General features: G+C 34.3%; 2 protein-coding genes across 2 annotated transcripts; both read left to right on the top strand.

Annotated features, from left to right (window-relative positions):
* The first annotated feature begins 416 nt into the window (after nucleotides 1-416).
* LOC106757508 (CSC1-like protein At4g02900) lies at nucleotides 417-10,664 on the top strand. The gene is made up of 12 exons (XM_014640178.2): nucleotides 417-727; nucleotides 1,905-2,236; nucleotides 2,396-2,551; nucleotides 2,848-2,983; nucleotides 3,967-4,068; nucleotides 5,005-5,124; nucleotides 5,278-5,358; nucleotides 6,860-7,200; nucleotides 8,808-9,053; nucleotides 9,124-9,448; nucleotides 9,640-9,873; nucleotides 10,244-10,664. The coding sequence occupies exons 2-12, from the start codon at nucleotides 1,926-1,928 to the stop codon at nucleotides 10,454-10,456; spliced, it is 2,265 nt and encodes a 754-aa protein (XP_014495664.1). The 5' UTR covers nucleotides 417-727; nucleotides 1,905-1,925; the 3' UTR covers nucleotides 10,457-10,664.
* Nucleotides 10,665-11,241: 577 nt separating this feature from the next.
* On the top strand, nucleotides 11,242-14,500 carry LOC106757937 (isoamylase 2, chloroplastic). The gene has a single exon (XM_014640796.2). It carries the CDS (start codon nucleotides 11,534-11,536, stop codon nucleotides 14,219-14,221), a length of 2,688 nt encoding a protein of 895 aa, XP_014496282.1. The 5' UTR covers nucleotides 11,242-11,533; the 3' UTR covers nucleotides 14,222-14,500.
* Nucleotides 14,501-14,670: the final 170 nt, after the last annotated feature.

Genomic DNA, 14,670 nt, shown 5'->3' with positions numbered 1-14,670 from the left:
TTTGATAGAGTTTAAAGGTTAAATGCTCATTTCTCCAAAAATTTAACGGAAAATCTTATCTTATCATCCAATACTTTTGTATTAAATATCAGGCTTCTCCTTTCTTTTTTTCTTTTCAAATTTGATAAAGAAACCACTCATAATATTTTCAAACTTAAAATTTCAAGAAAGTAAGTGAGATATTTTTTTAGATAGTTAAAATTTATAAATTTAAAAGTTACATATTAATTCCTTAACTATCACCAATTTCAATTACGAATTCGTAAAATATTTTTAAAAGTCTGCAATTAGAAAGGCATGGATAATACTTTTAAATTATTAAAATAAATTAATAAACTAATCTTAAATATATTTTTTTTCTAATTTTTCTACGTGGATGGTAAGTAGCGGCAGTAGTAAGATGTGAGTCCAGATGATAAAGAAAACGGTAAAAAAGGACGGTAACTATTTGACATGCCTCCGAACGTTTTGGCGCCAAACACAATCCCTTTCTTTCTCTGCCCGCAAAGAGCGTAATTCATTCTCTGCAAACCAAAATTCACTTCGCATTTTTCTCTCCGCTGTTTGGATACCGCCAACAAGACAAATTCTGCTTTCTCTCTCTCTCTCTCGTTTTAAAAATCAGGGATACCACCGCGTCGCCACCGCTTTTATTTCCTATCAACCAAACATGCATTCACATTCAGGATTCTTCGCCGGATAGAGGCTTTCATTGTTAAATTGTCCAGTAAATTTCCGTTCCAACTCTCAATGTTCTTGTGTCAGGTTTTGACTATTGCTTGTTTTGAAATGTTCTGGAAATTGCAATGGCGCTAATCGTTGCTCTTGCGTGCATGCTAGCTTAGACAATACTATAAGCAAATGAAATTGATGGTTATATCTGTTTCTCTCGTTCTTTTATCTGAATTTTTTGCTGCTTCACGGAGAACAGTTGAATGCCTGAATACATAGCTATGGCTGGACTTAAGATTGATGCCTGTAACTTGTTGATCGTTGTGCCGCGGAAAGTGGAAGCTAGTTAGAGAATAATAGTTTTTAAATGATTTCTAGTGAAGGATTAAATACTGTGATAACGTCTAGATTTCGGTAAAATACCTGAATTTGTATAATAAACTATGAAGTTATTGATCTATAATAAAAGTGAAAGATAGAATGTCATTAGTAATGGTATCGATGTGATAAAATGCATGCACAGGTATGATAAATTATGAAATTATTGATTTAAATAAAGATTAACGGACAGCTTAACCGTACTTGAGACTTAGAGAGATAGTGAGAAACTGAGGAGAAAAAGGTAGATGTAACAGGTTTTATTTGTTTCTTCTTTAATCTGAATTTTTCCCTGGTTCAGATAACCTTTGGAATTCATAACTATAAACTGTCCGTGACTTGGTGTAAAAAATGGAAACCAGGAAGAGAAGATACTTTTAGTTCAAATTTGGCTCCTCTAAAGTGTTGAATTGAATGCTGCTAGTCATGGTCTGTAATTAAATGCATGCACTTTGTATAATAAATTATGAAGTTACTGATTTATATTATAATTTGAATTTTGACTTCTCTAATAAGTGCTGGATAAAAAGCAGTTAATAAAAATAGTGGTTCTTTTATGACTTCTCTTGTTCATCACATATCAATTGAATGCTTGAATATACAATTACAACGTGCTTAGTAACTTGTGAATCATTTTGGTAGAAAATAGAAACTAACAATTCTTTGTTAAAATTTGCGTTTTTTAGAATGCAGGATAAAATGCAGTTAATGACCATTTATGTGGTTGAGATTGAGATAATATTTATATTAAATTATGAAGTTATTGATTTAAATGTGGATAAATACATAAATTATAGTATTTCTTCATAGTTGGAAAATGGAAAGCCAATATGCGATGTTTGTATATGATACAGGAAAAACCTTGAGAAAAGATAATGGCGAGTATTGCGGATATTAGTCTTTCGGCAGCCATCAATCTGTTGTCTGCATTGGCATTCCTGTTGGCCTTTGCAGTATTGCGACTTCAGCCCTTTAATGACCGGGTCTACTTCCCAAAATGGTATCTGAAGGGGATAAGAGGCAGCCCAACAGGTTCCACAGCGGTAAAGAAATTTGTTAACTTGGACTTTCGGACCTACATCAGGTTTCTGAACTGGATGCCTGCAGCGTTGCATATGCCAGAACCTGAACTCATTGATCATGCAGGCCTTGACTCAGCAGTGTTTATTCGGATATATCTTCTTGGGTGAGTTGTGCACGAAGTATCTCATTGGAATTTACATACGTACACATGGGCCGAGTTTAAGAGAGATAGCAATATCTGATACACTTTCTTGTATTTAAATGTTTGACCCTTTTTCTTTTGTGATATATTCTTTTTTCTGATTGGAATACTTGTGTGCAGGTTAAAAATATTTGCCCCAATTACCCTGCTTGCTTTTATCGTTTTGGTTCCTGTGAACTGGACAGGGAACACATTAGAAGAACAGGGAGCTAAGAATTTGACATATAGCGATATTGACAAGATTTCAATATCGAACATCCCATTTGGATCAGATAGGTGAGATTTATGACCGTTGTCCCTGCTCTGAGTTTCTTTCTCTTGCTCTCATAATGTGGATTCTTAACATATGGAAAGTGATTGTATTGGGAACGTGATTGCAACCTTGATCTTTGCCTTTTTATCAAGAAACTCAGAATACCTCTAAAAGTTTCACTGTTAAATGACTTAACTTCCTCTTCCTCTTCGTTTATTATAATAGGTTTCAGACTCTAATTTCGTGTCTTGAATCAAACGTTACGTAATCTGCTTGCTTTGCGCTTGATGTTTCGAGATTTCACTTCGTTTTCTTCCAGGTTTTGGGCGCATATTGCAATATCATATGTCTTCTCATCTTGGACATGCTATAGTCTATACAAGGAGTACAAGAATGTCGCAGCAATGAGATTGCGATTTTTGGCAGCTGAAAGTCGTCGTCCGGACCAATTTACTGTAAGTTGGTCTCATTTTCATTAAGCTTCCTTTGCTGCTTCACTGCCCTTCATAACAAATAAACACCATGGAAAATCGGTACCCGTATTTCTGCACTAATGGTGTTCTAGCTCCTAAAAATCCATTTTCTTGCGATACGACGAAAGTGACTACTTATATTTACGGAAGTTGATCTTATCTTAACATCATGTAATTCTGTGTTATTTTGTGGCCGAGTTACCATTGTATTTCTTTGACATGTTATATTCTCGATCAAATGGTCCTGGATCAGCGGATCCAACATTTGACTTTAATATTTTTTATAGTAATTCAAAGGGAGGAATTTTGTTAAAACATCAGGTTCTCTTTGCATCCCTGTAAAATTATTAAAAAAATTCGGAACCTAGTGCTAATATTTTATTTCAATGACGGAGTGTGCTCGCGTGCCGGCGTATACTGGCGGCCCTGTGCATGCATGGGGATTTATACTCTCCCTATTTTCATGCCATGCATTCTACAATTAAACATGATAGTAGTCTTTAAGCTTGAATTTGTTTTATAGGACATTAATGATCAGAATGTTAGTATCCGTATTTTACTTATTTTAGCAGACTTGCTAGCAAACTATCTTTTCAGCTGCTGGCTCGTTATCTTTTATGTTGAATATTTAATGCAATGCATAGTCTTCTAGCTTGTAATTTGACTGGACATTGATGATCTGAAAGTTAGTATCCGCATTTAGTATTTTTAGGAGACTTCCCTATAGCAAACTATCCTTTTCAGATGCTTGTCTGTTGTATTCTATGTTGAGTACCATATGTTTATTCTTGGGTCACTTTTCGAAAGAGCTCTAAGTTGCGGCGTTCATTTATCTTTTATATATATGCATGTTTTGCTTTTGTTTCCCATTATTGGAAGGACTGAGCTAATAATTGCAGCCCATTTCCAGCTGCCCTTTAGCAAGCTGAATATTGTTTTTGTAATAACCACTCATTTTTTTACAGGTCCTGGTGAGGAATGTTCCCCCCGATACCGATGAATCAGTCACTGAGCACATCGAACATTTTTTTTGCGTCAACCATCCTGATCACTATCTAATGCATCAGGTATGTTGCTTAATTAATAGAAATTATCTGTAAAAAATGTAATTTTTTTAGTTGTTTTTGTTTGGGAATTACCACTTCCTCTTCGTGAGCTTACATAAACCCTCACAGAAAGGGTGACCGAACCTGGGAAAAAAAGATGTATATATGCAAAAACGCATCATAAACACATAGTAATATAAAAAATACCGCAAACACATCAAGCTTAAACTTTAAAGTGATTCAACATGTCCATATCCTTGAATAAATACTCACCCACCACTATTATATAACTTTTTATAAGTTGCAAATCCTCATGCACATTGCTATTACAATTATATAGACAAAGCTATAGACCTTATGTCCATGCAAACTTCTACGGACGAGGTTGAAAACCTTCCTCCAACATTACTCACAATATGCTCTCTCTTGTTCTCACAATCCTACCAATCAATACTAGTATATATTTTACAGTTGTTGAGAAATCCAAAGAAGAGAAACATGGAGAGATTTTCTTCAATGACCTACGAGTCTAATCAGATGAATTTAATACTACACTCAATTCAAAACTAAAACATTAAATTTCTAGGTTTTTTTACTTATGTGTTACTCAACAAATCTTTGTTATACAAAGTACACGATTGCATTTAAAGACTTGCACTCTCACGGTAACTTACAATAATTTATTTGATAGATAAACAAAAAGTCTGTATCATGATGCGAACTGTATATTTACTTATCTTGATATATAGTTACAGTTAACTGGGAAAAATCACCTAAGAATTTGGGTCAAGCCTAACATTTTAATACATCGACCTTCCTCTTAGGAATTGTGATTTGTAATTTACTGAGATTTACTTCAACTTATTGAGGATCTTCTATTATGAATCCTAAATTTGTATTACTTAAGCGATTTTCTCTCGTGTAACAAAAAAATATTTTATTATGAATTATTGATAGGTTGTTTATAATGCGAACAAGCTTGCAGCAATAGTTGCACAGAAGAAGGCATTACAGAACTGGTATATTTATTACCAAAACAAATACGAAAGAGATCCTTCCACGAGGCCAACTACTCGGGTAGCTTTCTTTTCACATTTACTATTAAATTACTTTTTCTAATTTCAGCAGAAGAGACCTCCTTTTTGCATTTCCTTTTTCAAGAGAATAGCCATAATTAAAGTGGCATCCACTAATAACCTCTTGTTTCACGATTTGATTTCTTATCTATAGACAGGTTTCATGGGTCTTGTGGGGACTAAAGTCGATGCTATTGATCATTATACTGAATCAATTGAAACACTGAGCAAAGAAGTAAGTACTGATCAAATTATACAATGGATACGTCAATGTCATCCTTCTTATCCCTTTTTGCAATTATAGTTTTTTTTTTTTTTTTACAGATATTTTTATCAGGTCATCTTGCCAACTCTTTTCACTTTTATAATAATTTGAAGAAAATTATGGTAATTGGTTCATGCTATAATCAGTGGAGATGATGAGCTACCGTTCTTTTAGAAAATGGATATTGTTCTAGCCAACAACAAAGTAGATCTATTGACCAAAACACGATTGATATTGTTCGTCCCTTTTCCCTTCTCTAGTTCTCCCTTTATATTCTTTACTCAGACCTCTTTGTCTTCTCCTTTTCCCAAGGTTCTTTCTCCTTTAAATCCTGGTTAAAGTTATTTAACTATCTTTTCATAATATTGTCCTTTTGTCTTCCTCACCTTTTACTAGACCCTTAACATGACTTATTTAACTATCAGACAACTTCCTATCATACTCCGAGGTATTAGGCCTAAGCCAAAACTAATTGTACTAATCGATAATGGTCCTATCACCACATAGTCACTTAACTTCTAGTATCTTGTACTAAAAAGTTACAAACTAATCATAATCATCGGTAATGGACCTATCACCAAATAGTCCCTTTGCTTTTAGTATCTTGTACTAAAAAGCTACAAACCAATCATAATCATCCTTGGGCCTAATACCACATAACTCCTTAGTTTTCAGTATCTTGTATTAGAAAGTTATAAACCTATCACAACCATCGGTAATGAACCTATCACCACTTGGTTCCCTTAACTTTTAAAAGTTACAAACTAATCATAACCATCGGTAATGAGCCTATTAACACAGGATATGATTGTTATATTCAAGGAATTGAAAACATCCTGGACATTTCATTTCATTCCCTGCTCTTGTTTCACTTGCTAATTTGGTTGTTGTCGCTTTTGATTACTATCCTCATGTTTATGTCGGCAAATCTCAAGTGGTACATGCACAGGTTGTAAATGGCATGCATGATTTCAGTTTTTCCTTGCAGTTACTCATACACTAAAATATGGCTTGTCAATAATTAGGTTATTTTAAAATTAAATTTCAGGAATGACTGCTACTTGAATTTGTAGTTTCCATGCATGATGAAAATTTAATTGAAAAGATTCATCTTGCGCCTGAATGTGTAAGGGGAGGGGAAAAAAGAGAATAAGAAAAAACGGAAATTTAGTCATTAGACACGTTTGGAAGATTTTTATTACAAATATTTTTAGAAAAGACGACGAAATTAATATTTTTATTAATCAGTTTATGCAGAAGCTAAAAGTAAAAATTTAAGGACATTAAATAACAAATTTTATGACATGAGCTAATTTTAACTTACTAATAAATTAATTTTATTTTTGTTATAAATATTTACGGTTAAATTAGTGAAAGGTGGATGTCAAGTGATACCAGGCTAGATGCAACTCTTACTGCTAACTCAGTTGACATGGGTATTAATTTCTTGGTGTTCGATAATTTGAAACAGGAAGCGGAAGAAAGAGAAATCGTTAAAAAAAATCCGGATGCTATTATGCCTGCAGCTTTTGTTTCATTCAAAACACGATGGGGAGCTGTTGTGTGCGCTCAAACTCAGCAAACCAGTGATCCAACTATTTGGCTCACAGATTGGGCTCCAGAGCCACGGGATGTCTTTTGGGAAAATCTAGCAATTCCATATTTTGAGCTGAACATGAGGAGATTGGTCATGAATGTCGCTTTATTTTTCCTCACATTTTGCTTTATGATTCCAATAGCATTTGTCCAATCCTTGGCCAACATTGAGTCGATTATGAAGGTCTTACCTTTCTTGAAGCCAATAATCCAAGAGTAAGTCTTCTCAATCTCATACCGGTTACTAATTTTATTATGCTAATTTTGAATGCTAAATTGCTAATAAATTCCTACTTGATTTTTCTTTTTCTTTTTCTTTTCACAAAAATGAAGTTTAAACATTACTCACATCCCATGTAACCAGTGAACATATATATATCTTTTAAAATTCTCGACACATTAAATGTTTTCATTATTCTGTAATCATTTAAGGCTTTTGTTATTGCATTACACTTTTAAATATATTTTTACTTGTGATTAAACCTTTGGTTGCCATTTTCGATCATTTAAAAATAACGTGTTTTTGAAAAACAAAATTAAAGGAAAAGTGATTGTTACAAAAGCAGTACAAATGATTTATTACAGTTATATATATATATATATATATATATATATATATATATATATATATATATATATATATATATATTCTATTAAATGTTGCCCTATTTGCTTTTGAAAGCCACTTTTACAATAGTTTATTTTGATAAACCATTCTAAATAAGTTGTTTTTAATTTATTCTTGGCTTCTGTATTTTTAAATATTAAACAAAAGTTTAAAAAAATTAATAAATGTTTTTTGTTAAAAAGTAATTTTCTTTTTAAAAAAAAAAACTCAAACAAATTCACCTTAAATCTTTTCCTATGTAATCAACTATAATCAATTTAAAGATATATTTGGAGAAAATTACGTTTCTTTTACTAATCATTCTGATCATTATAAATTAATAGTTTACTACATAGTTATAAAGAATAAATGTTTATTTTATATACTTAATTTTTTTAATGAATAAATAATTTTAAATTTATAAAGTATATTATTATTTAAACTTAAAACAAACAAATATTTTCAAAATGTAAACAATATTTTGAATTTATATATATAAGTTGGGGCCTACCTATTTTTAAATTGAAACTAATATGCAATTCTGAAAATTAAGTACATTTATAAAGATTCAAAGAATCATAGTTAGAAATAGTTGAAAGATGTTTTCTAAATACACACCAAATTATTTTCTAAAAGTAAGAATAAAAATCAGTTCAGTTTACAGATTACAAAATCATCATTTTAATTTTGAAATAATAAAATGTCTGCCACTTTGGTATTTACTTTAAACACTAAAAAAAATGTTATTTCTTATGTGATTCAAATATTAAATTAATCAATTATTGTTAGTAAGTTTAATACTAATTTAGTGTAAATTTTTTATAAACATATCTATGCGCACAGATTTTTTTTTTTTTTTACACACCATTCTGTTATAGGAAATGTATTATAAATTCGATAAATATTTTAAAAGTAACACCAACATTAATTTATTTTTAAAGTGTGTTTTTTTTATACTGTAGTACATAGAATTTTTTTTTTTATACATTTAGAGGTATTAAATATATATGCTTACCATTTTTTTTGAGATAAGTATTAAATGCAGTTCCGCAAAGGTATTTTTTAGTATGGTTTCCTCCTATGAGTTTTGCCTTCAATTAAGTCGATGTTGAAACTAAAATATTGAAGTGGCTTACTATGGAAATTTTATTGTCTGCAAAAGCGCCATTCCTTTCAGTAATGGGTGTGGCTTCATGCACTGAGTTGCTCGTTGCAGGCCATCTATCAAGTCTCTCATTCAAGGATTTCTTCCAGGGATAGCATTAAAGATATTTCTTGCAGTGCTTCCGAAAATTCTGATGACGATGTCGAAAGTGGAAGGTTATACTTCCCTTTCAAGTTTGGATCGGAGATCAGCTTCCAAATATTACTTGTTTATTCTCATCAACGTATTCCTTGGGAGTGTAATAACAGGAACAGCATTTCAGCAACTTCAGCAGTTTCTTAATCAGACCTCTACAGAGTAGGTTCTTTAGATATCTTTTATTTGGACACCGAGATTGGCAGCATCTGACATGTATATTATTTTGCAGGTTCACAAAAACAGTTGGCAGTACAATCCCCATGAAAGCCACATTTTTTATCACATACATAATGGTCGATGGTTGGGCTGGAATAGCTGCAGAGGTTCTCAGGTTAGTTCCGTTAATTACTTTCCACCTGAAAAACGCTTTCTTGGTGAAGACGGAGCAAGACAGAGAGAGTGCAATGGATCCTGGAAGCTTGGATTTTGCCACATCTGAACCTCGCATCCAGTTATATTTCATGCTGGGGCATGTGTACGCTCCAGTCACACCTTTTCTTCTCCCCTTCATTGTAATCTTCTTTGGTTTTGCCTACTTGATCTTTCGGCACCAGGTGAGTCTGCATAGAGTTTGCAGCATTTTTTTTTTTTTTTTTGTAGTTTATGCATATCTAAACAAAATTGTTTTATTGCTGCTTCAACTACTAACCCTGCATTACACCAATTTTCTTCCATTAAATGTTTGAGTAAAATGATCATGTTCATATTAATGCTTAATCAGGACTTTTTTTTTTCTTGTCCAAAGATTATCAATGTGTATAACCAGCAATACGAGAGTGGAGGAGCGTTTTGGCCAGATGTCCATGGCCGAGTAGTTATGGGCTTGATTATATCTCAAATTCTTCTGATGGGATTGTTAAGTACAAGAGGTACAGAGACGTCGACGCTAGTGCTTATTGCACAACCTATCTTGACATTCTGGTTTCACAGATATTGCAAAGGCCTCTTTGAATCTGCATTTGTAAAATTTCCACTACAGGTTGGTTAAGCAATTATAAGTATGCCTACGTGTTGAAGTATTATTTTGTATGTTCCAGAGGACAACTATATGTAGAAGGAAACAAGTTGTGCTATGTGGTTTGGAAGATATATCTGCTGCTAACCAAACGATCAATTTGTTTGAAAATGGTTCTTCACAAGTCCATATAGAAGAGTAAACACACTTAAAACATTTTTCATAAATTAAAATTATCTTCCTATTCACTGAATTTTTATAAAAACAAAGATACATAAACAAATTTTATTTTAAACAAAAGTTCAATGCATTTTACGTGATTGTTCTTTAAGTGTCTGTAGAGGGAGATATCAATGGTGGTCCTGTATTAGCTGACATACTTGATATTTGGCAGGAAGCAATGGTGAAGGATACACTTGAACGGGCAGTTGAGCCAAACTTAAACCTTAGAGTTTACCTTCAGAATGCTTACGTACACCCAGTTTTTAAGGACAATGATTTTGAAAAACCAGCAGCCGTTGATGATGAAGAGGAGAATCCACTAATCAAGACAACGAGACATACTCGTAGGGGTAGCAAATCTGAAAGTGAAAACGGCGGTTGCTAAGGTACTGCTTCCATTTGAGATTCCAAGAAAAGTATATGGATTGAAGTGATTAAGTGAATGAGAATCAGCAATTTTTAGTTAAAATTTGAGATGCATCAAGCAGGATTCCCAGAACCACTTGCATCGTAGCATCCTGTTGCTATCCATTGCCTTCCAAAAATGTTATTTGTTGTGTAAAATATCAGTGTGTTCTATGCTGTTGTAATTAATGTAGAAAAAACTATGTTCAATATGTACAATAACAGAAACAAACCTCTGGGATGAAAATAACTGTTTCTTTTGTGATACAATTTTTTGAAAAGGAGTTTGATCATTATTTACGCATCAAAAAGAAATTTATCTTTACAGAGATTTTTACACTAGGTATTTTCTCAAAATTTTCACCACTTTTTATATACATTTATTGCATAGGGATTGGTTCATTGGACGGTGTTTATACAGTCTTGTAGATGGAGAAGCCCAAGAACGACAAAACTTTTCAATGGAAAGAATGAAAAATAATTAAGAGATGTTTGTTTGTGATGATAATTACAAGGAAAAAGTAATTTTTGATAAGGAAGGCAACGGTGAGGAATGAGTGAGAGAGTTGATAGAAGACAGGAAATGGTTGTCCTTTCTTTCTTCAAAAACGCAAACAGCAGGCGCAATGCGGTCCCTCGAAGGATTATTTGACACAACACACAATCTCTTATTCTCTTATCTCATTCATTATTCCTCTAACATTGCCTGGGTAAGGTTGGTGAAGTCCAGATAAAATCGATGAACAATAGTTTACCTGTAAAAATAAGTACCTATTTTTAATGCTTTATTTGGTTGGAGAAATAAAAAGTGAATGAAAGGAGATGAAAAATAAAATAGAAGTTAAAGGAGAATCCCATTGCTTTTCAAACATGTCTACCGTAAGATTTTATATCGATTATTTCTAGATATTCTATTTTTTTTTTCTATTCATATTCCTCATGATGTAAACAATGGTTAAATAAAAGAAAAAAAATAAAGTTAAAAGGAAAACTCCACGAAATTTAGGAGTCATATAATCTACGAAAATGGGGGAGCGTAAAATATATCTTCACTCACATGCGTAACAACCTTACTGTAATCTCTATCAGTCCAACCTCATGCAATGCTCAATTAACAACAACTGAATTTCCTTCCTCAGATTCAACTATGGCAAGTTTTATGTCACTCTTCTCCTTGTCACTGACTCCTTTCAATCAACACAAATTCGAAGCCAAAAGTTTTTGTTTTCACAAGCCCTTGATCCAAAGTAAGCACCACCAACTTGGATCGCAAAACCTCTTTTACCCCTTTTTCCGAAACCCATCTTCGAAATTGTGTGCCACTTCGCGATTGTCCATTGAGGAGACGGAGCAACAAGTCGGAACCTTGACCCGACCGGAAGACCTGAAAGGGGCGTTGTCTTATTTGTTTAGGACGGAAACTGGTGGAGGTTTGGTGAAAGTTTATGTCACAAAGAAAAAAGATAGGTATTTTGTTTACGTTGAGATTTCTTCGTTGGATGTGAATCATTGTGGTGAAAGTGAAACATTGGTGTTGTGTTGGGGTGTGTATAGAGGTGATGCATCTTGTTTTGTGGATATGGATTCGACTGGGTTGAGTGGGATTGCGGCAAAGCGGATGAATGTTAGTCCTTTGGTGCAAACTTCTGTTGGCAAGTTTGGAGTTGAGTTGGAATTTGATGCCAAATATGTTCCTTTGTACTTGTCGTTTTTCTTGATGTCATCTTTGGATGCAGGGTTGGAGATTAGAAGCCATAGGAGAACGAATTTTTGCGTGCCGGTTGGGTTACTTCCGGGTTACCCGAGTCCTTTGGGGCTCTCTTATTCTCCTGATGGCTCTGTGAATTTTGCTATTTTCTCGAGACATGCTGAGAGTGTGGTTTTGTGCTTGTATGATGAGAAGGGTGTGGAGAAGCCTGCTTTGGAGGTTGATTTGGATCCCTATGTGAATAGGTCAGGTGATATGTGGCATGTCTCGTTTGAGAGTGTCGAGAGTTTTGTGAGCTATGGTTTTCGCTGCAGAGGGGGTGTTCACAAGCAGAACAGAGGTGATAGTTCTGCTGAACATGTTGTTTTGGACCCGTATGCTAAGATTGTCGCTAATTCTTGTCCTGGTGGTCTTGGACTAGTGCAGAATCTTGGATGGTTGAGAAAGGAACCTGCTTTTGACTGGGGTGGCGATTTTCACCCAGATTTGTCCATGGAGGAACTAGTGGTTTACAGGTTGAATGTCAAGCGCTTCACACAGCATGAGTCAAGCCAACTTCCACGTGGTTCAGCTGGAACCTTTACTGGTTTGGCTGAGAAGGTTCAGCATTTTAAAGATCTAGGTGTGAATGCTGTTCTGCTGGAACCGGTTTTCACATTTAATGAAAAAAAAGGACCATTTTTTCCTTGCCATTTTTTCTCCCTGATGCACATTTATGGACCATCTGGTGGTCCTGAATCTACCATGGCCTCTATGAAAGAGATGGTTAAAATTATGCATGCCAATGGGATAGAAGTTCTTATGGAAGTAGTTTTCTCAAATACTGCTCAGGTTGGTGCCCTACAAGGAATTGATGACTCATCCTACTATTTAGCAAATGGAGTTGGTGATTTGAAGATGCGGAGTGCTTTGAACTGTAACTATCCTATAGTGCACAATTTGATTCTGGATAGTCTGCGGCATTGGGTGACTGAGTTTCACATTGATGGCTTCTCTTTCATAAATGCTTCACACCTGCTGAAGGGATTTCATGGGGAGTATTTGTCTAGACCTCCATTAGTTGAAGCAATTGCTTTTGACCCAGTGCTCTCCAAGACTAAAATCATTGCAGATTGCTGGGATCCTCATGACATGGTAGCGAAGGAAATTCACTTTCCTCATTGGATGAGATGGGCTGAAATGAATGCAAAATTTTGTAATGATGTGAGGAACTTTTTAAGGGGTGAAAGTCTTCTTAGCGACCTTGCAACAAGACTTTGTGGGAGTGGAGACATATTTTCTGACGGACGAGGCCCAACATTCTCTTTTAATTACATTGCCAAGAATTTAGGATTTTCTCTTGTAGACTTGGTTAGCTTAAACAGTGATGATGAATTAAGTTGGAATTGTGGAGAAGAAGGAGCCACTAAAAACAGCAGTGTCCTTGAAACACGACTCAAACAAATCCGTAATTTCCTCTTTGTCTTGTTTGTGTCATTAGGAGTACCTGTTCTGAACATGGGAGATGAATGTGCCCACTCCTATGGTGGTTCTCTTGCACATGATGACATAAAGCCAATCACTTGGAGTACTTTGACAACAGGCTTTGGTAAACAAATCTCACAATTCATTTTCTTTATGAGTTCACTGAGAAAGAGGAGGAGTGATCTTCTTCAGAGAAGGAGCTTCTTAAAAGAAGAAAACATAGAATGGTATGGAAGTGATGGGGCTCCACCAAGATGGGAAGATCCATCATGCAAGTTTCTGGCCATGACTTTGAAGGCTGAAGTAGAAAACTTCCCAGAGAGCTCTGTATCTTCTGATATATCTGGGGATCTATTTATTGCTTTCAATGCAGCTGATCACCCAGAAACTACAGTTTTACCCTTGCCTCCAGAAGGGATGTTATGGTACCGCTTAGTTGACACAGCTCTTCCATTTCCCAGCTTTTTCTCAGCCAGTGGTGAAATAGTCCCTGAGATGAGGGCAGGTCTGTTTACTTATAAAATGAAGTCTCACAGCTGTGTTTTGTTTGAGGCGTGTAATTATACCATTTAAAAGGACTACATTCCCCTTCAAATTTTGCAAATTTTGTCATTCAGTTATAGGTTTGTAGATTAATTACTACCAGGTAATAATAAGTTGGTGAGAAGGCATACTGAACAATGTATGCTTGAATACCGTGTAAAAAGTAGTTTCATGGTATTGATTTCACATTGTCTTTATTTTTGATAAATAAAGGAGTATTTACTTTAGAATTGTTAGTGTCAATATCCAAACTGGTTGGTTAAGGCTCTAATCGAGAAGAGTATTATATGCAAGAAAAATTCTACATACATATATTATGGTACCTTAAATTTAGGCTTCTAACCCCACTGGAGAATTCTGGGTATTTCATTTTTCACTTCAGTTTGGTATTCAAAAGTGTTACACCCACACTGCTTGTAAATTATATAAGGGTAATTATTTAAAGAAGATTGTAATTTTTATTCAAAATCATTTCTTGT

Source organism: Vigna radiata, chromosome 3 (assembly GCF_000741045.1).
Source record: "Vigna radiata var. radiata cultivar VC1973A chromosome 3, Vradiata_ver6, whole genome shotgun sequence".
NCBI lineage: Eukaryota > Viridiplantae > Streptophyta > Magnoliopsida > Fabales > Fabaceae > Vigna > Vigna radiata.
This window is presented reverse-complemented; position numbering and strand designations above follow the sequence as displayed.